Source organism: Xenopus tropicalis, chromosome 6 (assembly GCF_000004195.4).
Source record: "Xenopus tropicalis strain Nigerian chromosome 6, UCB_Xtro_10.0, whole genome shotgun sequence".
Taxonomy (NCBI): Eukaryota; Metazoa; Chordata; class Amphibia; order Anura; family Pipidae; genus Xenopus; species Xenopus tropicalis.
Genome location: NC_030682.2, coordinates 6,027,046 through 6,052,181, shown reverse-complemented (window position 1 = coordinate 6,052,181; position 25,136 = coordinate 6,027,046). Strand labels below are relative to the sequence as shown.

Sequence of the window (25,136 nt, the reverse complement as noted above, 5' to 3'; positions counted from 1 at the left end):
GCATTGTAGTCAATGGACTATATTGACCACGCATCAATATAATTTCTTCTTACCAGCTAGTGATGCGCATGGCTGCCAATTAGTGATGAGCAAATTTTTTTTGCCAGGCATGGATTCGCAGCGAATTTCACCATTGGTGAATTGTTTCACGAAACTTCTATGAAAATTCACCATGGAAAAATTCATTGCGCATTAAAAAAAGTTGCGTTCACGGGAAAAAAGGGCACGGACACGTCAAAAAAAGACACAGGCGACAAAAAATTAGTGGAACAAATCTGTAACACCAATTTTTCACTGTTTCGTGAATTTTATGGCGAAATGGGACAGATTCGCTCATCACTACTGACGTGGCTACATTAAAAAGCAGTTGAATCTTGGGTGATCATGGGCTCAGCTGTTTGGACACAACTCCTCCTCGGGGCGGCAAGGATTTTTTTGGCAGGGGGGCCTACAAGTCTTTATAGTTGTGTGAAACGCGTGTCTGATTCAGAGGATTTGCCACAATCTCTAGAGGCTGAAGGTTTCTCTCCTGTGTGAGAATTCATATGATTATTTAGGCTGCTCTTCTGCCTGTAGCTTTTCCCACACTCAGTACAGACAAACAGCTTCTCACCGGTGTGAATCATCAGGTGCTGCTGGAGGGTGCACTTGGCCAGGAATTGTTTCCCACACTCGGTACAGACAAACGGCTTCTCACCGGTGTGAATCATCAGGTGCCGCTGGAGTTTGTACTTGTCTGGGAACTGTTTCCCACACTCGGTACAGACAAACGGCTTCTCACCGGTGTGAATCATCAGGTGCCGCTGGAGTTTGTGCTTGTCCAGGAACTGTTTCCCACACTCGGTACAGACAAACAGCTTCTCACCGGTGTGAATCATCAGGTGCTGCTGGAGGGTGCACTTGGCCAGGAACTGTTTCCCACACTCAGTACAGACAAACGGCTTCTCACCGGTGTGAATCATCAGGTGCCGCTGGAGGCTGCGATTGACCTGGAACTGTTTCCCACACTCGGTACAGACAAACGGCTTCTCACCGGTGTGAATCATCAGGTGCCGCTGGAGGCTGCGCTTGGCAGGGAACTGTTTCCCACACTCGGTACAGTCAAACAGCTTCTCACCGGTGTGAATCATCAGGTGCTGCTGGAGGGTGTGCTTGGCCGGGAACTGTTTCCCACACTCGGTACAGACAAACAGCTTCTCACCGGTGTGAATCATCAGGTGCTGCTGGAGGGTGCACTTGGCCAGGAACTGTTTCCCACACTCAGTACAGACAAACAACTTCTCACCAGTGTGAATCTTCATGTGCAGGTTGAGGTTGGACTTGGCCAGGAACTGTTTCCCACATTCGGTACAGACAAACGGCTTCTCACCAGTGTGAATCATCAGGTGCCGCTGGAGTTTGTGCTTGGCCAGGAACTGTTTCCCACACTCGGTACAGACAAACAGCTTCTCACCGGTGTGAATCATCAGGTGCTGCTGGAGGGTGCGCTTGGCCAGGAACTGTTTCCCACACTCAGTACAGACAAACGGCTTCTCACCGGTGTGAATCATCAGGTGCTGCTGGAGGGTGCACTTGGCCAGGAACTGTTTCCCACACTCAGTACAGACAAACGGCTTCTCACCGGTGTGAATCATCAGGTGCCGCTGGAGGCTGAGCCCGACCTGGAACTGTTTCCCACACTCAGTACAGACAAATGGCTTTTCACCGGTGTGAATCATCAGGTGCTGCTGGAGGCTGCGCTTGGCCAGGAACTGTTTCCCACACTCAGTACAGACAAACGGCTTTTCACCGGTGTGAATCATCAGGTGCTGCTGGAGTCTGCGCTTGGCCGGGAACTGTTTCCCACACTCGGTGCATCCAAAAGCTTTAATCCCAGTGTGAATCCACTGATGAGCTGTAAGAGACTGTCTATAACAGAAGCATTTGCCACATTCCGTACACTGAAATGGTTTCTCCCCTGTATGAATGCGTTGATGACTATTAAGCGCTGCTTGAGATGGAAAGCTTTTCCCACACTCTGTACACTGAAATGGTTTCTCCCCAGTATGGATAGATTGGTGGTATTTCAGTCCATCCTTTTGTCCAAAACATTTCCCACACTCTGTACAGGCGTATGGCTTTAACCCAGTGTGAGTGTGACCGTGTTGATTTAAGGATTCTTGTTTTGTAAAGCTTTTCCCACACTCAGTGCAGGAATAAGGTTTTTCTGTAGAATGAATAACTGAATGTTTATTAAGATTCGCCTTCTGGGAAAAGCCTTTACCACATTGGGTACAAACATAAGGTTTCTCCCCGGTGTGTGTGCGTTCATGTACGCGCAAATCATATTTATCTCTGCATGATTTCCCACACTCAGTGCAGGTAAGTGGTTTCCCTTTAGCACTCGCCCCTTGGTGCCTCTGAAAGTTGCCCTTACCTGATGGGATTTTATTGCCCCCAGTGCTGTGGGGGAAGGGTCCCTTTCCCATATGAGCCCGGCGGTGCTCTCGGAGGATGGTTCTGTGGGAGAAACATTTCCCACAATCAGTGCAAGAGAACGGTCTCTCTGTGTGAATGCGCTGATGGATGAGGAGGTTCCCATTGCTGCCGAACCTTCTCTTGCACTTAACACAGGCAAACGGATTTATAACCCCAAATGGTTTAGGGAACACAGTTTGCTTTGTGCTTTGGGCCTTTCCTGGCTTTAGGTTTTTCCCTGAAATATCAGTTCGCTTTTTCTGACTTCCATGTAGCTTTTCCTCAGCATCAGGCTGTGTGTGTTTTGTTAATTTGGGGGTTACAATCAGCTTCCCCCCAGTTACTGTGCAAAGTTGGGGCATTTGGTTCTGTTGGGCTTTTGGGGCAGAATTCATCTCCTGGGCGTGAGGTTTCTGAAGCACCGGAGGTTGGTTACTGTGGGCAGATCTGGCAACAAAGCCATTGCATGTAGGGGACTTCCTGTTTGTGTCACTTCCTGTCTGCTTCCTTGCTCCAAGCCCTTCTCTCCTCTCCCTGTTCATCTCTGTGATTCCTGATCCATATGGAACCAGTCTGTATCCAGCAGCACTGAGTCTCCTCCTCTCCTCCTTGTTCTCTGTCCAAATAAAAACAACAAAAGACTCAGAGTCAGTCACAGAAATTAAAAACAAGTTCCACTTACATAACAATATTGAGTGCTTTATGTAGCGATGTATGCCCTTATACTTAAAGGGGTTGTTCACCTTTCAGTTACCTATTAATATAATGTAGAGAGTAATATACTGAGACATTTTGCAATTGGTCTTTATTTTTTATATTTATATAGTTATTTAATTATTTATATTTTTGTTCAGCAGCACTCCAGATTGCAGTTTCAGCGGCTTTCTAGTTGCTAGGGTCCAAATTACCTTAGCAACCAAGGAGTGGTTTGAATGGGAGACTGATACAGGTATAGGACCCATTATCCAGAATGCTCGGGACCAAGGGTATTCCAGATAAGGGGTCTTCCCGTAATTTGGATCTCCATACCTCATATCTACTAAAAAATCAATAAAACATTAGGATTCTTCTGCCCCCAATAAGGGGTAATTATATCTTAGTTGGGATCAAGTACAGGTACTGTTTTATTATTACAGAGAAAAGGGAATCATTTAACCATTAAATAAACCCAATAGGGCTGTTCTGCCCCCAATAAGGGGTAATTATATCTTAGTTGGGATCAAGTACAGGTACTGTTTTATTATTACAGAGAAAAGGGAATCATTTAACCATTAAATAAACCCAATAGGGCTGTTCTGCCCCCAATAAGGGGTAATTATATCTTAGTTGGGATCAAGTACAGGTACTGTTTTATTATTACAGAGAAAAGGGAATCATTTAACCATGAAATAAACCCAATAGGGTTGTTCTGCCCCCAATAAGGGGTAATTATATCTTAGTTGGGATCAAGTACAGGTACTGTTTTATTATTACAGAGAAAAGGGAATCATTTAACCATGAAATAAACCCAATAGGGCTGTTCTGCCCCCAATAAGGGGTAATTATATCTTAGTTGGGATCAAGTACAGGTACTGTTTTATTATTACAGAGAAAAGGGAATCATTTAACCATGAAATAAACCCAATAGGACTGTTCTGCCCCCAATAAGGGGTAATTATATCTTAGTTGGGATCAAGTACAGGTACTGTTTTATTATTACAGAGAAAAGGGAATCATTTAACCATTAAATAAACCCAATAGGGCTGTTCTGCCCCCAATAAGGGGTAATTATATCTTAGTTGGGATCAAGTACAGGTACTGTTTTATTATTACAGAGAAAAGGGAATCATTTAACCATGAAATAAACCCAATAGGACTGTTCTGCCCCAATAAGGGGTAATTATATCTTAGTTGGGATCAAGTACAGGTACTGTTTTATTATTACAGAGAAAAGGGAATCATTTAACCATTAAATAAACCCAATAGGGCTGTTCTGCCCCCAATAAGGGGTAATTATATCTTAGTTGGGATCAAGTACAGGTACTGTTTTATTATTACAGAGAAAAGGGAATCATTTAACCATTAAATAAACCCAATAGGGCTGTTCTGCCCCAATAAGGGGTAATTATATCTTAGTTGGGATCAAGTACAGATACTGTTTTATTATTACAGAGAAAAGGGAATCATTTAACCATGAAATAAACCCAATAGGGCTGTTCTGCCCCCAATAAGGGGTAATTATATCTTAGTTGGGATCAAGTACAGGTACTGTTTTATTATTACAGAGAAAAATTCTGAATTATTTGATTAAAATGGAGTCTATGGGAGATGGGCTTTCCGTAATTCAGAGCTTTCTGGATAACGGGTTTCCAGATAAGGGGTCCGATACCTGTATATAAATAACAGAGGGGCTGAATAGAAAAATAAGTTATAAAAAGTAACATTAACAATAAAACTGGAGCTTCACAAATAATCATTTTTGGCTGCCGGGGTCAGTGACCCCCCACATAAAAAAGCTACAAAGAATTAGAAGAAGTCGTCAAATAATTAAAGAAAATGATAAATAAAGTTGCTTAGAACTGGACAGTCTTTTTTGGTTTATCCCACCTTGTGAGCACATAAAAGTTTTGGACTGGGACACCAAGGGCCGAGCAGAGCCTGATGTAAGGGGCCCCACAGCTGAAGTTCTAGGACCTTTTCTTCTTTTTATGTATTTGGGGATACACAGCGATATCTCAGCAACCAGAGCGGCTGCTTCCAAATAGACACATTCTGGGCTAATTCTGTGCGGGCAGCTGTGCTCCCCTGTGTCTTTTCTTTCTTGTATTATTGCTGCCTGCCTGGGGTGATGCGTGAAGTAAAGGGGGCGAGAAAAGGGGAGGAATAATGTCAAAGGGGTGTGGTTACAACACAATAGGCGGGTCCCGGGGGGATTAAGAAGAGATCAGGAAAGAGTAATGGTAAGACTGAAGCAGATCAGGGGCTTAAAGGGGTTGTTCATCTTGTAGAAATTTATATTCCGACACAATTTGCAAATGGTCTTCATTTTTTCATTATTTGTAATTTTTTTTAGTTATTTATTTTCACTTCAGAAGCTCTCCAGTTTGGAGTTTCAGCAGCTATCTGGTTGCTAGGATCCAAGTTACTTTAGCAACCAGGGAGTGTTTGGAGGATAGATACTGATATATGAATAGGAAGGGGGCTGAATAGAAAGAAAAGGAATAAAAAGTAACAGTAACAATAAAACTGGAGCTTCACAGAGCTGCCGGGGTCAGGGACCTCCCATTTGAAAGCTGGAAAAAGTTGGAAGAAGAAGGCAAATAATTCAAAAACTATAACAAATAAATAATGAAGACCAAATGAAAAGTTGATTAGAACTGACCAACACTGCGCAGGAACGGCAGAGACCTGGGGAAGATTTCAGCAGATAAGCTGCCTGTGCTATTGGCATAATAATTCCCCATAATTCCATGCTTCCTGCTTTAGGGTTTAGGGAGGGCCCTTTCAGCACAATAATGGCCCCATGAACATAGTCAGGTCCTACAAAGTGGGTTCCCTGGGATGGGAAGAACCCAAGTACACAGAGCCCTGCCCTGCCGCTGGAAAATTCGTGAATCTTCAAAAAATTTTCAAAATGGGGAAAATATTGTGCGTCAAAAAAAAATGTTGTGTGTGAAAATATGTTTGGCTAGTGATGGGCGCAAAAATTTGCCTGGCATGGAATCGTGGCGAATTTCTGCGTTTCGTCATTGGCAGATTTTTTCAAAAGAATTGTCTCTCATCAAAACAATTGTCACGCGGCTATTTTCTTTTTTCTTGACACGCGACATTTTCGCCATTTTGCGAGATCTTTTGAATGAATGAATTTTTCGCTGAAGCAAAATGGGACAGATTGGCTCATCGCTACATTTGACTAGAGACAATTTTTTTGACATGAGAGACAATTCTTTTGATGAGAAAGACACTTCTTTTGACGCGAGAGACACTTCTTTTGACACGAGAGACAATTCTTTTGATGAGAAAGACACTTCTTTTGATGCGAGAGACAATTCTTTTGATGAGAAAGACACTTCTTTTGACACCAGAGACAATTCTTTTGATGAGAAAGACAATTCTTATGACACGAGAGACAATTCTTTTGATGAGAAAGACACTTCTTTTGACGCGAGAGACACTTCTTTTGACGCGAGAGACAATTCATTTGATGAGAGAGACAATTCTTTTGACACGAGAGACAATTCTTTTGACGCGGGAGACAATTCTTTTGATGAGAAAGACAATTCTTTTGACGCGAGAGACAATTCTTTTGATGAGAAAGACACTTCTTTTGACAGGAGAGACAATTCTTTTGACGCGAGAGACAATTCATTTGATGAGAGAGACAATTCTTTTGACACGAGAGACAATTCTTTTGACGCAAGAGACAATTCATTTGATGAGAGAGACAATTCTTTTGACACGAGAGACAATTCTTTTGACACGAGAGACAATTCATTTGATGAGAGAGACAATTCTTTTGACATGAGGGACAATTCTTTTGACGCGAGAGACAATTCATTTGATGAGAAAGACAATTCTTTTGACATGAGAGACAATTCTTTTGACACAATAGACAATTCTTTTGATGCGAGAGACAATTCTTTTGACATGAGAGACAATTCATTTGATGAGAGAGACAATTCTTTTGATGCGAGAGACAATTCATTTGATGAGAAAGACAATTCTTTTGACATGAGAGACAATTCTTTTGACGCGAGAGACAATTCTTTTGACATGAGAGACAATTCATTTGATGAGAGAGACAATTCTTTTGACGCGAGAGACAATTCATTTGATGAGAAAGACAATTCTTTTGACATGAGAGACAATTCTTTTGACGCGAGAGACAATTCTTTTGACATGAGAGACAATTCATTTGATGAGAGAGACAATTCTTTTGATGCAAAAGACAATTCTTTTGACACGAGAGACACTTCTTTTGACGCGAGAGACAATTCATTTGATGAGAAAGACAATTCTTTTGACATGAGAGACAATTCTTTTGACGCGAGAGACAATTCTTTTGACACGAGAGACAATTCATTTGATGAGAGAGACAATTCTTTTGATGCAAAAGACAATTCTTTTGACACGAGAGACAATTCTTTTGACACGAGAGACAATTCTTTTGACACGAGAGAAAATTCATTTGATGAGAGAGACAATTCATTTGATGAGAGAGACAATTCTTTTGACACAAGAGAAAATTCATTTGATGAGAGAGACAATTCATTTGATGAGAGAGACAATTCTTTTGACACGAGAGACAATTCTTTTGACACGAGAGAAAATTCATTTGATGAGAGAGACAATTCTTTTGATGCGAGAGACAATTCTTTTGACAAGTGACAATGTGTTTGACAAACGACAATATGTTTGACGCTAGCGACAATTCTTTTTTTGACACGCAACAATTCCTTTGACATGGGCGGCAATTTTTGGATGTGCAGTGAATTGTTCACCTCCATTTTTGTGTGTCTAGTTGGGACTTCATATAACCGGAGCCTTAGTCAACACTAAATTGGTAGTGGCCATGTATGCTGTCACGTATGTCACGTATGTCAAAATAAATGTCTCTCTTAGGGCAATGATACACTGGGTGATTTGTAGGCCCTGTTAAAAGTTTGCTACCATGGGCTACAAATTTCCCTGAAAATGCCCTTTGGTAATTGCCGTATTTTATTTAATTACTTATTATTACATTACTATGTCATTTACTTGCAGTGATTACAATGTGAAAGAAGCACAAGGAATTTTGGGATTTGTAGCCCGTAGTGGTGAATTTAATGCAGCTAAGAATCACTTTATATCATTATTTGCAGAAAGTCAAAAATCATGACTAGTGATGAGCAAATCTGTCCTGTTTCGCTTCGCCAAAAAAATTCTTTCAAAAGTTTCGCGAAACGGCGAAAATGTCACGCGGAAAAAAATTTGACTCCCGCAACTATTCTTACGACGCCTGCGACTATTCTTGCGAAATTTTTGGCTGCGCGACTATTCTTTTGACGCCCGCGACAATTTTTGCCCGTGCGACTATTCTTTTGACGCCCGCGACTATTCTTGCGACAATTTTGGGACACGCGACTATTCTTTTGACGCCCGGGACTATTCTTGCATCAATTTTTGGACGCGCGACTATTCTTGCGACAATTTTTGGACGTGTGATTAATTTTTCCGCGGCATATTTTTTTATCCGTTTCACGAAACTATCCGCCAATGGCAAAACGTGTAAATTCGCCACGAATCCATGCCTGGCAAAACATTTCGCCCATCACTAATCATGACTTCCCCACCCCCAGCAATGAGCCAATGGGGTTTCCATGTCGGTCCCGCAATGCAGTTGTCATCGGGCTGAAACCAGAATAACAGCATGTAGGTAGTAATTCTCTTTAATTATTGGTCCTTCACACTGGCAAACTACCTGCTGGGGTTCCCTCTGGGAAGCTGCTGCCACTCAATCCTTAGTGGAGCTTCTAGCTGCCCATATTTACTGTCTCAAAATACTAAGGGCCTGATTCACTAAAGTGCGCTAAAATTTATCGCACGCCTTTTTTGCGTTAAAAAAGATGCGAAAAATAGCGCGCGATTCACTATAGTATTATTGCGTGCATTAAGTCACCATATTGCATGCGTTATTTTTTGCGCGACCGCATGCGCTAGTTTTAACGCATGCATTAATTTTCGCGCTGAAAAGAATACGATCGCATGATTCACAAACACTGAAATTTTCAGTAACACATATGCTATATGGGTTAAATGTTTGCAAATATTCTGCCAACAATTTTGCCTTTAGCCCATTTTGCTGAATAGTAAAACTTGCGCTAATTAGTACGTAGCGTATTTTCTGGCGAGTGGGATAACTGCCAATCCAATGTTTTGTTGCCAGAATAATCGCAATATTATATTTGTCCCAGTTTAATAAAGTGCCCATAACATATTTGCCATTTATTCTGTGTCTAAAATCTCTAACTGAATTTAAGCCACTTTAGCAAACAGACCCCTAAGTATTTGGCTAAATATTTTTAAAGCCCCCCCCTATTTTATTATCTCCAGCACTTCTTTTTTTTTCTTACTTAGATTTTTATTGGTTTTTTGGTTCTTTTTTTGCAAATAAACATTTATACAGCACCTCTCTAGCTCTCCCAGGGCAAAATGTTGCCAGTTTTATGCTGCCGATTGTCGCATGCGTAATGTCTCGACAATTAGCGCTTGCAATAATTAGTGTGCATGCGAAAAATACCGTGACGCTATTTATCGTGACAAAAATATCACATGCAGTATCGCGCGTAATATAGCGCAAGTGTACTAATAGTGAATCATGCGAAAAGTCGCGAAAATTAAGACGCGATAAAATTTTTACCGCACGCTATAAATATCGCACGTTTTATCGCACCTTAGTAAATCGGCCCCTAAGTGTGCTATAACCCACCTTTTCTATGCTGACTAATCTAGTTACTAATCCAATTACTCAATCTAGCAGTGGCCCCACCTCTTCCCCACCCTCTGATGTCATGGGCCCCCAAACCCAGCCACTCTCTTACCTTTGCATGCCTGACACAAATGAACCAAAGAAAGTGGCCAGTCACAAACACAAGGGAATGCGTAGTGGGTAGGGGTTGCTGTGTGCTTCAGAGAAATCCAAAATTATTTTTGCAGGGGAAGCCCAGTGCTATGTAGTTACGCCAGTGGTCCCTATATGCCACATGACCTCTGTCCTTGATATTATAATGTTCTATTTTTGTATGTTAAAAATTTTTATGAGAGCAAATTGTAATATTGCTAGTCAGCTTTCAGGAATTCAATAAAACCTGCTGCCATTAGCATAGTTTGGCAATTTGATGTTGAAAGATATTTTTTTAGCCATTTGGATTCAACAGAATATGTAATTTTCAAAAATATATGGGGGGGGGTTGGCCAATTTTGATGATGTTCCCAAAGATCACCTCAAAGCTTTCACTTTGAAGCATCTTTTCTCCCATATATCCTTAGGTACTGAGATAAAACATCCTAAGTATGTAACGCAGGTTTTTGCTAAATAGTCCGATGCCAAATGTGAATAGGTTTACCTTAGTATGTGGCACGTAGGGGCCCCAAGATGAAGATTGTATGATTTATCATTTGTCAGTTATTGTAAAATAAACATATGTAGAGCATTATATGTGGGGTAAAGCTACTAAAAAGTATGTTCACCCCACACATATATTTTTGTAAAGTACACATTCTCCCAAATCCAAAATGGGGACATGCATCTTTCTACTCCAAACTACCAAACCATAAAGCTTTCCAAAATTTTGTAATTTTTATATTTCCAAAAATCACCTGAGAGCATCCACTTTGCAGGACCTTATCTCCCACATATCATTAGCTAACCAGATAAAACACCCTAAATATCAATTCCAGGGGTGCACGGAACAGTTTGATGCCCAGTGTACATAGGTTTACCTAAGCATGTAGAGACCTCAAAGTTTTACATAAGGTAAAAGTTGGAAAAATGTACAGTGGCCCCTGAAAACCATATATATTTGGACAGTACATGTTCTGACAAATCCATAATCTTTTTTCTCCAAATTACCAAATGGCAATGATTTCTAAACTTAGCTGTTTTAATGGAATTTATGAAAATCACCTAAAAACCTTGCAATTTTCTGACTTCTGTCTCAAAGTTTTACATACAAAGGCAAATCAATCCAAATATGAACCCCAGAGGTCTACTGAACAGTTTGATGCCCAATATGCATAGGTATTCCAAAGTGTGCTATATGTACGGACCCCAAATGAAAATATTGCATATTAATTTTTTCGCCTGCCAAATCAGCTGCTGCAAACAGAGCCCATAACTACATATCATTTGCTTTAAGACCCCCATAACTATACAAAGAACCCAGAAAACCATATCATTTTGGAAATTACTCATTCTGATGAATCCAAAATGCTTAAAGATGTCTTTCTACTCCAAACTAAAACATGGCAAAGATTTTTACTTAATTTTGATGGCATTTCTGAAATTCACCGAGAAATGATGTAAATTGCCGCATTTATCTCACATGCTTTTTTATATACAAAGGCAAATCACACTAAATACGAATACCAGAGGTCTGCTGAATAGTTTGATGCCCAATATGCATAGATTTACCAAAGTCTGTGGTGTATACTGACCCCAAATGAAAATAGTGCCTACTGAGACCCTGACTGTGTATTATCAAAAAACAAAATGATAAAATTAAGAACTAAAAATAATATATAAGCAAAAAATAGTACGTGTGTGTGTGTGTGCATATGTGTACATCTCTAAAAAGTGTGTGAGTGTATAAATATGTGTAAATATGTACAACAAGCCAAGAAAGTAAAAAAAAAAAAAGTAAAAATTGTGTATAGCTTATGTGTGTAAATGAAATAATGTGTATATATATGTGTGTGATAAGTCCCAGGACCATGGAGTTTAGCAGGCAAGTGAATGGGTGGGCACAGGGGGGCTAAAAGGGAAAGTTCATTACCAAGGGGGGTGGTGGTGCAGCCTTTTCCTGCAAGCCCTTATTACATATACAGGTAAATCATACAATCATGCATAGACAGGTAGAGCATGAAATTATTCATAGACAGGAAGGAAGGTGCCATTTTTACCTGAACATCTCCCACCCATCCGCCCGTGTTAATGACAGGGGGTTGTTTTGGAAAGGGGTACATAGTAAGGAGCCATGGAAAAGTGGGGATTTGGTTGTATATATTGACTGTGCCATTGTCAAGACACATTTACCCATTATGGATTCACCAGACGTAGTGCTATGAAAAAGTATAAGTGATTGCTGTTGGGATATGTAACCATAATGGGTAGGCCCACACAGCAATGCTACTATTTGCATTTTATCCCTAAAAGGCTTTAATTTAAAAAAACAATAAATGGCAGACACTATGGGCAGTTATTTATTTACAGAACATTTTCTAATTGGGCCAGTGTGGTTAGTGGGTACCGCAGGGGTCAGTCCTTGGGCCTTTGCTGTTTAACTTGTTTATTAATGACCTGGAGGGGGGCATAGACAGTACTGTTTCTATTTTTGCTGATGACACTAAATTGGGCAAAACTATAAGTTCCATGCAGGATGTGCCGCTTTGCAGAGCGATTTGACAAAATTAGATAACTGGGCAGCAAACTGGAAAATGAGGTTCAATGTTGATAAGTGCAAAGTTATGCACTTTGGTAGGAATAATATAAATGCAAGTTATACACTAAATGGTAGTTTGTTGGAGGATCCTTAATGGAGAAGGATCTAGGGGTTTTTGTTGATAACAAGTTGTCTAATGCCAGGCAGTGTCATTCTGTGGCTACTAAAGCAAATAAAGTGCTGTCTTGTATAAAAAAGGGCATTGACTCAAGGGATGAGAACATCATTTTGCCTCTTTATAGGTCCCTGGTAAGGCCTCACCTTGAGTATGGGGGGCAGTAACAGTGAGTATGGGGGGCAGTGACAGTGAGTATGGGGGCAGTAACAGTGAGTATGGGGGGCAGTAACAGTGAGTATGGGGGCAGTAACAGTGAGTATGGGGGGCAGTAACAGTGAGTATGGGGGCAGTAACAGTGAGTATGGGGGGCAGTAACAGTGAGTATGGGGGCAGTAACAGTGAGTATGGGGGGCAGTAACAGTGAGTATGGGGGGCAGTAACAGTGAGTATGGGGGGCAGTAACAGTGAGTATGGGGGGCAGTAACAGTGAGTATGGGGGGCAGTAACAGTGAGTATGGGGGGCAGTAACAGTGAGTATGGGGGGCAGTAACAGTGAGTATGGGGGGCAGTAACAGTGAGTATGGGGGCAGTAACAGTGAGTATGGGGGCAGTAACAGTGAGTATGGGGGGCAGTAACAGTGAGTATGGGGGGCAGTAACAGTGAGTATGGGGGGCAGTTTTGGGCTCCAGTCCTTAAGAGGGATATTAATGAGCTGGAGAGAGTGCAGAGACTGCAACTAAACTGGTTAAGGGGATGGAAGGGTTAAACTATGAGGTGAGACTGTCGAGGTTGGGGTTGTTTTCTCTGGAAAAGAGGTTCTTGCGAGGGGACATGATTACTTTGTACAAGTACATTAGAGGGGATTATAGGCAGATGGGGGGGTTCTTTTTTCCCCATAAAAACAATCAGCGCACCAGAGGCCCCCCCTTTAGATCAGAGGAACGGAACTTTAATTTTAAGCAGCGTAGGGGGTTCCTCACGGGGAGGGCAGTGAGGAGGTTGGGGAATGCCCTGCCGGGGGATGTTGGGTAAGGGGTTCCTCACGGTGAGGGCAGTGAGGGGGTTGGGGAATGCCCTGCCGGGGGATGTTGGGTAGGGGGTTCCTCATGGTGAGGGCAGTGAGGGGGTTGGGGAATGCCCTGCCGGGGGATGTTGGGTAGGGGTTCCTCACGGTGAGGGCAGTGAGGGGGTTGGGGAATGCCCTGCCCGGGGATGTTGGGTAGGGGGTTCCTCAGGGTGAGGGCAGTGAGGGGGTTGGGGAATGCCCTGCCCGGGGATGTTGGGTAGGGGGTTCCTCAGGGTGAGGGCAGTGAGGGGGTTGGGGAATGCCCTGCCCGGGGATGTTGGGTAGGGGGTTCCCCAGGGTGAGGGCAGTGAGGGGGTTGGGGAATGCCCTGCCGGGGGATGTTGGGTAGGGGGTTCCTCACGGTGAGGGCAGTGAGGGGGTTGGGGAATGCCCTGCCGGGGGATGTTGGGTAGGGGGTTACTCACGGTGAGGGCAGTGAAGGGGTTGGGGAATGCCCTGCCGGGGGATGTTGGGTAGGGGGTTCCTCACGGTGAGGGCAGTGAGGGGGTTGGGGAATGCCCTGCCGGGGGATGTTGGGTAGGGGGTTACTCACGGTGAGGGCAGTGAGGGGGTTGGGGAATGCCCTGCCGGGGGATGTTGGGTAGGGGGTTCCTCACGGTGAGGGCAGTGAGGAGGTTGGGGAATGCCCTGCCGGGGGATGTTGGGTAGGGGGTTCCTCACGGTGAGGGCAGTGAGGGGGTTGGGGAATGCCCTGCCGGGGGATGTTGGGTAGGGGGTTCCTCACGGTGATGGCAGTGAGGGGGTTGGGGAATGCCCTGCCGGGGGATGTTGGGTAGGGGGTTCGTCACGGTGAGGGCAGTGAGGGGGTTGGGGAATGCCCTGCCGGGGGATGTTGGGTAGGGGGTTCCTCACGGTGAGGGCAGTGAGGGGGTTGGGGAATGCCCTGCCGGGGAAGTTGGGTAGGGGGTTCCTCATGGTCAGGGCAGTGAGGGGGTTGGGGAATGCCCTGCCAGAATGTTGGGGGGCAGATTCTGTTACTGCCTATAAGAGGGGCCTGGATGAGAATATCCAATAGCAGAATATCCAAGGCTATTGTGATACTAATACCTACAGTTAGTATTAGTGTTTGTATATTTAGTTTATGTATGTGAGTGTATAGATGGGTAAGAACAGGTTGTGGGTGCTGGGTTTACTTGGAAGGGTTGAACTTGATGGACACAGGTCTTTTTTTAACCCTATCTAACTATATAAAGGCTTGCACCCTATTGCAAACCTTCCCACCCCCTTTTTCCATCACCAGGCAACGTGTCTGATCTAGTGGGGCCCACACAGCACAACTAGATTTATTCTGGTCTAATAATAATCCATGGGACACAAACATTTCAGGGAGGGATTGGGGGGCACTTACTTATCTCAAGGCTGTTCAGTTTCCATTGATGGTCATCAGAAAGTTGATCTTCAGAAAGTTGATTTGCTAAACAAATATTCATCCGCTCCAAAAGAACCACTGGGAATCCTGTAAATACAAGAAAAAATGTATACATATGAATGTCTGCTATTAATCTCATATGGGAAACCAGGCAATGTTTAGCAGTACCCATCTCTATTCATCTAAACCCCTCTATTACAGATCTGCCCTTTGCTGTGGGATATTCATGTTTTTTTTAATAAATGCTTCCCCCTCTCAACCCCAACTGACCCAGGTCATTAGTTCATAAGGATTTAGTCTAAATATTCATTATCTTTCCTTTATGTTTATCAAAGGCTACTTCTTGTACCCTTCTTCCAGCTCCGGTGGGAAAATGACAGTTGGGGGCACAGTGACATTTAGGGGTTAATATTCTGGGCATGAGGTACAAGGCTTATTTGATACTTACTCTGGGGAAGGCCACTCATTTTCCTTTGCTCCATCTTCTGCAATTCTTCAGATATCGGCTGATATTTCCCAGAATCATTCTTTATCCTTTCCAGTCTAACTACTGGGAAACCTGGGGGGGGGGGGTTTAAATGAATTGCATTGAGTCTGAGAAACTGAACTATGAAAATCTCCCTTAACTCAGGCCCAACCCATCCCATTACTCAGCCTTTAAACAGTTTCCTACACACATTTCTCTAGAGAAGCTTCCCCCCATGTAGCCTTACATACCCTCAGTGAGCTCTATATGCTGCTACCTGTAATGCTCAGTGCCACACCCCTCACCTTGCCAACTCCCCATCTTGCCCCTCCCCCACACCCCCTCATACCCCCTCCCCCATTTAGATTGTAAGCTCTTATGGGCAGGGTTATGCCGACAGCCAAAGTTAAAGGGTTTACAGGAGGGGGCCCCCCAACCAATGCTCCCTACCTACCTGCCCCTTCTGCCTCCCCCCAGTTCCAGCCCTGGATCTGAGATATCACATGGAGTATTTCCTTACTGAGCAGCCGGGAATCCTGGGTATCACTGGTAAGTCGCCTTTTGTCCATATCGGCAGCAGAACAGGCGCCGCAGTATCTCTGACCGGGGAGCTGAGACTGATACAGAAGCAACATTTATAGCAGTTTGTTATACAGATGTTACATAATATTGGGGTTAAACAAGATGCATTTAGTTAATTTCTACTGCAACTTTCATTTGATTACTAGTTTCCAAAAACTCAAACCACACAACAGTTGTTTAGAATTTTTGGGTTCAAGGACCACCTTTATATTTGTGTATAAAGTTACAGATATATTTTGGAAATACTGTACCCAGAGCACAAATAAGCACTCACCCCAAATCCCCCCTAATTGGCCTTCAGGCTGGGCCCCCTTAGCCCATAACAAGGTTACAGATATATAGAAACATTGGGGTAACAGTCACCCCGCTATAGTTCCAGGGGTACCCAGGGCACAAATAAGCACTCACCCCAAATCCCCCCCCTAACTGGCCTTCAGGCTGGGCCCCCTTAGCCCATAACAAGGTTACAGATATATAGAAACATTGGGGTAACAGTCACCCCGCTATAGTTCCAGGGGTACCCAGGGCACAAATAAGCACTCACCCCAAATCCCCCCCTAACTGGCCTTCAGACTGGGCCCCCTTAGCCCATAACAAGGTTACAGATATATAGAAACATTGGGGTAACAGTCACCCCGCTATAGTTCCAGGGGTACCCAGGGCACAAATAAGCACTCACCCCAAATCCCCCCCTAACTGGCCTTCAGGCTGGGCCCCCTTAGCCCATAACAAGGTTACAGATATATAGAAACATTGGGGTAACAGTCACCCCGCTATAATTCCAGGGGTACCCAGGGCACAAATAAGCACTCACCCCAAATCCCCCCCTAGCTGGCCTTCAGGCTGGGCCCCCTTAGCCCATAACAAGGTTACAGATATATAGAAACATTGGGGTGACAGTCACCCTGCTATAGTTCCAGGGGTACCCAGAGCACAAATAAGCACTCACCCCAAATCCCCCCCTAACTGGCCTTCAGGCTGGGCCCCCTTAGCCCATAACAAGGTTACAGATATATAGAAACATTGGGGTAACAGTTACCCCGCTATAGTTTCAGGGGTACCCAGGGCACAAATAAGCACTCACCCCAAATCCCCCCCTAACTGGCCTTCAGGCTGGGCCCCCTTAGCCCATAACAAGGTTACAGATATATAGAAACATTGGGGTAACAGTCACCCCGCTATAGTTCCAGGGGTACCCAGGGCACAAATAAGCACTCACCCCAAATCCCCCCCTAACTGGCCTTCAGGCTGGGCCCCCTTAGCCCATAACAAGGTTACAGATATATAGAAACATTGGGGTAACAGTCACCCCGCTATAGTTCCAGGGGTACCCAGGGCACAAATAAGCACTCACCCCAAATCCCCCCCCTAACTGGCCTTCAGGCTGGGCCCCCTTAGCCCATAACAAGGTTACAGATATATAGAAACATTGGGGTAACAGTCACCCCGCTATAGTTCCAGGGGTACCCAGGGCACAAATAAGCACTCACCCCAAATCCCCCCCTAACTGGCCTTCAGACTGGGCCCCCTTAGCCCATAACAAGGTTACAGATATATAGAAACATTGGGGTAACAGTCACCCTGCTATAGTTCCAGGGGTACCCAGGGCACAAATAAGCACTCACCCCAAATCCCCCCCTAACTGGCCTTCAGGCTGGGCCCCCTTAGCCCATAACAAGGTTACAGATATATAGAAACATTGGGGTAACAGTCACCCTGCTATAATTCCAGGGGTACCCAGGGCACAAATAAGCACTCACCCCAAATCCCCCCCTAACTGGCCTTCAGGCTGGGCCCCCTTAGCCCATAACAAGGTTACAGATATATAGAAACATTGGGGTGACAGTCACCCTGCTATAGTTCCAGGGGTACCCAGAGCACAAATAAGCACTCACCCCAAATCCCCCCCTAACTGGCCTTCAGGCTGGGCCCCCTTAGCCCATAACAAGGTTACAGATATATAGAAACATTGGGGTAACAGTTACCCCGCTATAGTTTCAGGGGTACCCAGGGCACAAATAAGCACTCACCCCAAATCCCCCCCTAACTGGCCTTCAGGCTGGGCCCCCTTAGCCCATAACAAGGTTACAGATATATAGAAACATTGGGGTAACAGTCACCCTGCTATAGTTCCAGGGGTACCCAGGGCACAAATAAGCACTCACCCCAAATCCCCCCCTAACTGGCCTTCAGGCTGGGCCCCCTTAGCCCATAACAAGGTTACAGATATATAGAAACATTGGGGTAACAGTCACCCCGCTATAGTTCCAGGGGTACCCAGGGCACAAATAAGCACTCACCCCAAATCCCCCCCCTAACTGGCCTTCAGGCTGGGCCCCCTTAGCCCATAACAAGGTTACAGATATATAGAAACATTGGGGTAACAGTCACCCCGCTATAGTTCCAGGGGTACCCAGGGCACAAATAAGCACTCACCCCAAATCCCCCCCTAACTGGCCTTCAGGCTGGGCCCCCTTAGCCCATAACAAGGTTACAGATATATAGAAACATTGGGGTAACAGTCACCCCGCTATAGTTCCAGGGGTACCCAGGGCACAAATAAGCACTCACCCCAAATCCCCCCCCTAACTGGCCTTCAGGCTGGGCCTCCTTAGCCCATAACAAGGTTACAGATATATAGAAACATTGGGGTAACAGTCACCCCGCTATAGTTCCAGGGGTACCCAGGGCACAAATAAGCACTCACCCCAAATCCCCCCCCCTAACTGGCCTTCAGGCTGGGCCCCCTTAGCCCATAACAAGGTTACAGATATATAGAAACATTGGGGTAACAGTCACCCCGCTATAGTTCCAGGGGTACCCAGGGCACAAATAAGCACTCACCCCAAATCCCCCCTAACTGGCCTTCAGGCTGGGCCCCCTTAGCCCATAACAAGGTTACAGATATATAGAAACATTGGGGTAACAGTCACCCCGCTATAGTTCCAGGGGTACCCAGGGCACAAATAAGCACTCACCCCAAATCCCCCCTAACTGGCCTTCAGGCTGGGCCCCCTTAGCCCATAACAAGGTTACAGATATATAGAAACATTGGGGTAACAGTCACCCCGCTATAGTTCCAGGGGTACCCAGGGCACAAATAAGCACTCACCCCAAAACCCCCCCTAACTGGCCTTCAGGCTGGGCCCCCTTAGCCCATAACAAGGTTACAGATATATAGAAACATTGGGGTAACAGTCACCCCGCTATAGTTCCAGGGGTACCCAGGGCACAAATAAGCACTCACCCCAAATCCCCCCCTAACTGGCCTTCAGGCTGGGCCCCCTTAGCCCATAACAAGGTTACAGATATATAGAAACATTGGGGTAACAGTCACCCTGCTATAATTCCAGGGGTACCCAGGGCACAAATAAGCACTCACCCCAAATCCCCCCCTAACTGGCCTTCAGGCTGGGCCCCCTTAGCCCATAACAAGGTTACAGATATATAGAAACATTGGGGTAACAGTCACCCCGCTATAGTTCCAGGGGTACCCAGGGCACAAATAAGCACTCACCCCAAATCCCCCCCTAACTGGCCTTCAGGCTGGGCCCCCTTAGCCCATAACAAGGTTACAGATATATAGAAACATTGGGGTAACAGTCACCCCGCTATAGTTCCAGGGGTACCCAGGGCACAAATAAGCACTCACCCCAAATCCCCCCCCTAACTGGCCTTCAGGCTGGGCCTCCTTAGCCCATAACAAGGTTACAGATATATAGAAACATTGGGGTAACAGTCACCCCGCTATAGTTCCAGGGGTACCCAGGGCACAAATAAGCACTCACCCCAAATCCCCCCCCTAACTGGCCTTCAGGCTGGGCCCCCTTAGCCCATAACAAGGTTACAGATATATAGAAACATTGGGGTAACAGTCACCCCGCTATAGTTCCAGGGGTACCCAGGGCACAAATAAGCACTCACCCCAAATCCCCCCTAACTGGCCTTCAGGCTGGGCCCCCTTAGCCCATAACAAGGTTACAGATATATAGAAACATTGGGGTAACAGTCACCCCGCTATAGTTCCAGGGGTACCCAGGGCACAAATAAGCACTCACCCCAAATCCCCCCTAACTGGCCTTCAGGCTGGGCCCCCTTAGCCCATAACAAGGTTACAGATATATAGAAACATTGGGGTAACAGTCACCCCGCTATAGTTCCAGGGGTACCCAGGGCACAAATAAGCACTCACCCCAAAACCCCCCCTAACTGGCCTTCAGGCTGGGCCCCCTTAGCCCATAACAAGGTTACAGATATATAGAAACATTGGGGTAACAGTCACCCCGCTATAGTTCCAGGGGTACCCAGGGCACAAATAAGCACTCACCCCAAATCCCCCCCCTAACTGGCCTTCAGGCTGGGCCCCCTTAGCCCATAACAAGGTTACAGATATATAGAAACATTGGGGTAACAGTCACCCTGCTATAATTCCAGGGGTACCCAGGGCACAAATAAGCACTCACCCCAAATCCCCCCCTAACTGGCCTTCAGGCTGGGCCCCCTTAGCCCATAACAAGGTTACAGATATATAGAAACATTGGGGTGACAGTCACCCTGCTATAGTTCCAGGGGTACCCAGAGCACAAATAAGCACTCACCCCAAATCCCCCCCTAACTGGCCTTCAGGCTGGGCCCCCTTAGCCCATAACAAGGTTACAGATATATAGAAACATTGGGGTAACAGTTACCCCGCTATAGTTTCAGGGGTACCCAGGGCACAAATAAGCACTCACCCCAAATCCCCCCCTTACTGGCCTTCAGGCTGGGCCCCCTTAGCCCATAACAAGGTTACAGATATATAGAAACATTGGGGTAACAGTCACCCCGCTATAGTTCCAGGGGTACCCAGGGCACAAATAAGCACTCACCCCAAATCCCCCCCTAACTGGCCTTCAGGCTGGGCCCCCTTAGCCCATAACAAGGTTACAGATATATAGAAACATTGGGGTAACAGTCACCCCGCTATAGTTCCAGGGGTACCCAGGGCACAAATAAGCACTCACCCCAAATCCCCCCCCTAACTGGCCTTCAGGCTGGGCCCCCTTAGCCCATAACAAGGTTACAGATATATAGAAACAGTGGGGTAACAGTCACCCCGCTATAGTTCCAGGGGTACCCAGGGCACAAATAAGCACTCACCCCAAATCCCCCCCCTAACTGGCCTTCAGGCTGGGCCTCCTTAGCCCATAACAAGGTTACAGATATATAGAAACATTGGGGTAACAGTCACCCCGCTATAGTTCCAGGGGTACCCAGGGCACAAATAAGCACTCACCCCAAATCCCCCCCCTAACTGGCCTTCAGGCTGGGCCCCCTTAGCCCATAACAAGGTTACAGATATATAGAAACATTGGGGTAACAGTTACCCCGCTATAGTTTCAGGGGTACCCAGGGCACAAATAAGCACTCACCCCAAATCCCCCCCTAACTGGCCTTCAGGCTGGGCCCCCTTAGCCCATAACAAGGTTACAGATATATAGAAACATTGGGGTAACAGTCACCCCGCTATAGTTCCAGGGGTACCCAGGGCACAAATAAGCACTCACCCCAAATCCCCCCCTAACTGGCCTTCAGGCTGGGCCCCCTTAGCCCATAACAAGGTTACAGATATATAGAAACATTGGGGTAACAGTCACCCCGCTATAGTTCCAGGGGTACCCAGGGCACAAATAAGCACTCACCCCAAATCCCCCCCCTAACTGGCCTTCAGGCTGGGCCCCCTTAGCCCATAACAAGGTTACAGATATATAGAAACATTGGGGTAACAGTCACCCCGCTATAGTTCCAGGGGTACCCAGGGCACAAATAAGCACTCACCCCAAATCCCCCCCCTAACTGGCCTTCAGGCTGGGCCTCCTTAGCCCATAACAAGGTTACAGATATATAGAAACATTGGGGTAACAGTCACCCCGCTATAGTTCCAGGGGTACCCAGGGCACAAATAAGCACTCACCCCAAATCCCCCCTAACTGGCCTTCAGGCTGGGCCCCCTTAGCCCATAACAAGGTTACAGATATATAGAAACATTGGGGTAACAGTCACCCCGCTATAGTTCCAGGGGTACCCAGGGCACAAATAAGCACTCACCCCAAATCCCCCCTAACTGGCCTTCAGGCTGGGCCCCCTTAGCCCATAACAAGGTTACAGATATATAGAAACATTGGGGTAACAGTCACCCCGCTATAGTTCCAGGGGTACCCAGGGCACAAATAAGCACTCACCCCAAAACCCCCCCTAACTGGCCTTCAGGCTGGGCCCCCTTAGCCCATAACAAGGTTACAGATATATAGAAACATTGGGGTAACAGTCACCCCGCTATAGTTCCAGGGGTACCCAGGGCACAAATAAGCACTCACCCCAAATCCCCCCCCTAACTGGCCTTCAGGCTGGGCCCCCTTAGCCCATAACAAGGTTACAGATATATAGAAACATTGGGGTAACAGTCACCCCGCTATAGTTCCAGGGGTACCCAGGGCACAAATAAGCACTCACCCCAAATCCCCCCCCTAACTGGCCTTCAGGCTGGGCCTCCTTAGCCCATAACAAGGTTACAGATATATAGAAACATTGGGGTAACAGTCACCCCGCTATAGTTCCAGGGGTACCCAGGGCACAAATAAGCACTCTGAGTGCAGGCAGAGAGGATGCTGGGAGGTGCAGTTTAGCAGGAAAGCCACACACACAGCTAATTGCTAATTAGTAGCTAATTGCTGGGGGTGAATAAGCAGTGCAGCGGGTGGAGGCCAGGCTGTAGGACAGTATAACAGGGAATAGAATATATAGCAATGACATTACATGGGAGCAGCCACTTACCCAGGGAGCAGATCCGTGTGCACTAAAACTTCCCTCTCTGCCATGTGGGGGGGGCAGGGTTATCCCACAGGAAGTGCCAATGGGAATCCCACCCACCGGCCCAGTCCCAAATCCCAAACACTTGTGCAGCCCCCCTTGGGCTCGACTGACAGGCACAGCTGGGCACCCAGAGTCAGGCAATAGGCCCAGTCACTGCACTCATCCAGCTGCAGAGGGAAATATACAGTTTTGCACATTGCTGCAGCCCTAAGTACCCAAAGCCTCGGGCCGGGATGCCCACCTTACCCATTATTACCAGTGGACTTGTTTAGCTTGGGGAGTATGTCAGTATGGGGACAGTAGTGAAGAGGTAAGGAGTGCCAATAGGCTCTCCTGACAGTACCCCTACTTCTGAGGGGGCCACAGAACCCCCAAGACTAGGTTTCTGAATAAAACAATTGTAGAATTCTCACATGAACCCTGGAGAATGGAGATCAGAGTGTTTCACCCAGGAACCTTCCCCAGGACCAAAACCTTTTCAACAGAGGAGATACCGCAACCTCAGCAGCTGAGGCTGATAAGCAGAGTGATGCTATGGGATGTATACAAGGATCGCCAAAATATGGGGGTACATTATCCCTTATAATACATGAGTGATACTCAGAGTTCCCTGTATAACTCAGCCTGCAGCCTTGTGCCTTTATATGGGGGGCACAGAACCCCTCAGTGACTGCTAATATCCTTATCATTTACAGTAGGGGGTACATTATCCCTTATAATACATGAGTGATACTCAGAGTTCCCTGTATAACTCAGCCTGCAGCCTTGTGCCTTTATATGGGCACAGAACCCCTCAGTGACTGCTAATATCCTTATCATTTACAGTAGGGGGTACATTATCCCTTATAATACATGAGTGATACTCAGAGTTCCCTGTATAACTCAGCCTGCAGCCTTGTGCCTTTATATGGGGGGCACAGAACCCCTCAGTGACTGCTAATATCCTTATCATTTACAGTAGGGGGTACATTATCCCTTATAATACATGAGTGATACTCAGAGTTCCCTGTATAACTCAGCCTGCAGCCTTGTGCCTTTATATGGGGGGCACAGAATCCCTCAGTGACTGCTAATATCCTTATCATTTACAGTAGGGGGTACAGTATCCCTTATAATATATGAGTGATACTCAGAGTTCCCTGTATAACTCAGCCTGCAGCCTTGTGCCTTTATATGGGCACAGAACCCCTCAGTGACTGCTAATATCCTTATCATTTACAGTAGGGGGTACAGTATCCCTTATAATATATGAGTGATACTCAGAGCTCCCTGTATAACTCAGCCTGCAGCCTTGTGCCTTTATATGGGGGGCACAGAACCCCTCAGTGACTGCTAATATCCTTATCATTTACAGTAGGGGGTACATTATCCCTTATAATATATGAGTGATACTCAGAGCTCCCTGTATAACTCAGCCTGCAGCCTTGTGCCTTTATATGGGCACAGAACCCCTCAGTGACTGCTAATATCCTTATCATATACAGTAGGGGGTACATTATCCCTTATAATACATGAGTGATACTCAGAGTTCCCTGTATAACTCAGCCTGCAGCCTTGTGCCTTTATATGGGCACAGAACCCCTCAGTGACTGCTAATATCCTTATCATTTACAGTAGGGGGTACATTATCCCTTATAAAATATGAGTGATACTCAGAGTTCCCTGTATAACTCAGCCTGCATCATCCCCATCTGATCAGTTAGGGTGTTAGCGGTGGGGGCAGGTGGGGAAAACTTGTGTACTGGTAACCCCTTTTTGTCTGTAATCAGACAAACACCAGCTAGATAGGCTGATGGGCTTTCGCTACATGGAAGGAGTAAGAGGAAGGTGGTGCAACTAGAACTCACTTTGGCTGTGTGCAAAATAAGTAGATAAAAGGACACCAGAAGGTTCTTGCAGCAAACTCAAACTGAACTGGTTTTATTGTCCAACACAAATGATCCCCAGGGTAATGCAGTAATACTCACAATGAAGATGTAGAGAAATGGATTGGCAGGTTCAATGCAGAGCAAGCCATGAACAGAGGCTCCACTGTGGGGAGTAGTCTGGGTAGTAACAAAGTCCTTAGGGTTCTACTTCTAGTGGC

At 45.8% G+C, this 25,136-nt stretch overlaps 1 protein-coding gene across 1 annotated transcript; it reads right to left on the bottom strand.

The window, feature by feature from the left end:
- Nucleotides 1-183: 183 nt before the first annotated feature.
- Nucleotides 184-23,156, bottom strand: LOC100494024 (zinc finger protein 665-like). The gene is made up of 4 exons (XM_031904356.1): nucleotides 23,012-23,156; nucleotides 16,137-16,233; nucleotides 15,599-15,709; nucleotides 184-3,073 (listed from the first exon to the last, which is right to left on the bottom strand). The coding sequence occupies exons 2-4, from the start codon at nucleotides 16,183-16,185 to the stop codon at nucleotides 459-461; spliced, it is 2,775 nt and encodes a 924-aa protein (XP_031760216.1). The 5' UTR covers nucleotides 16,186-16,233; nucleotides 23,012-23,156; the 3' UTR covers nucleotides 184-458.
- Between the last annotated feature and the right edge of the window lie 1,980 nt (nucleotides 23,157-25,136).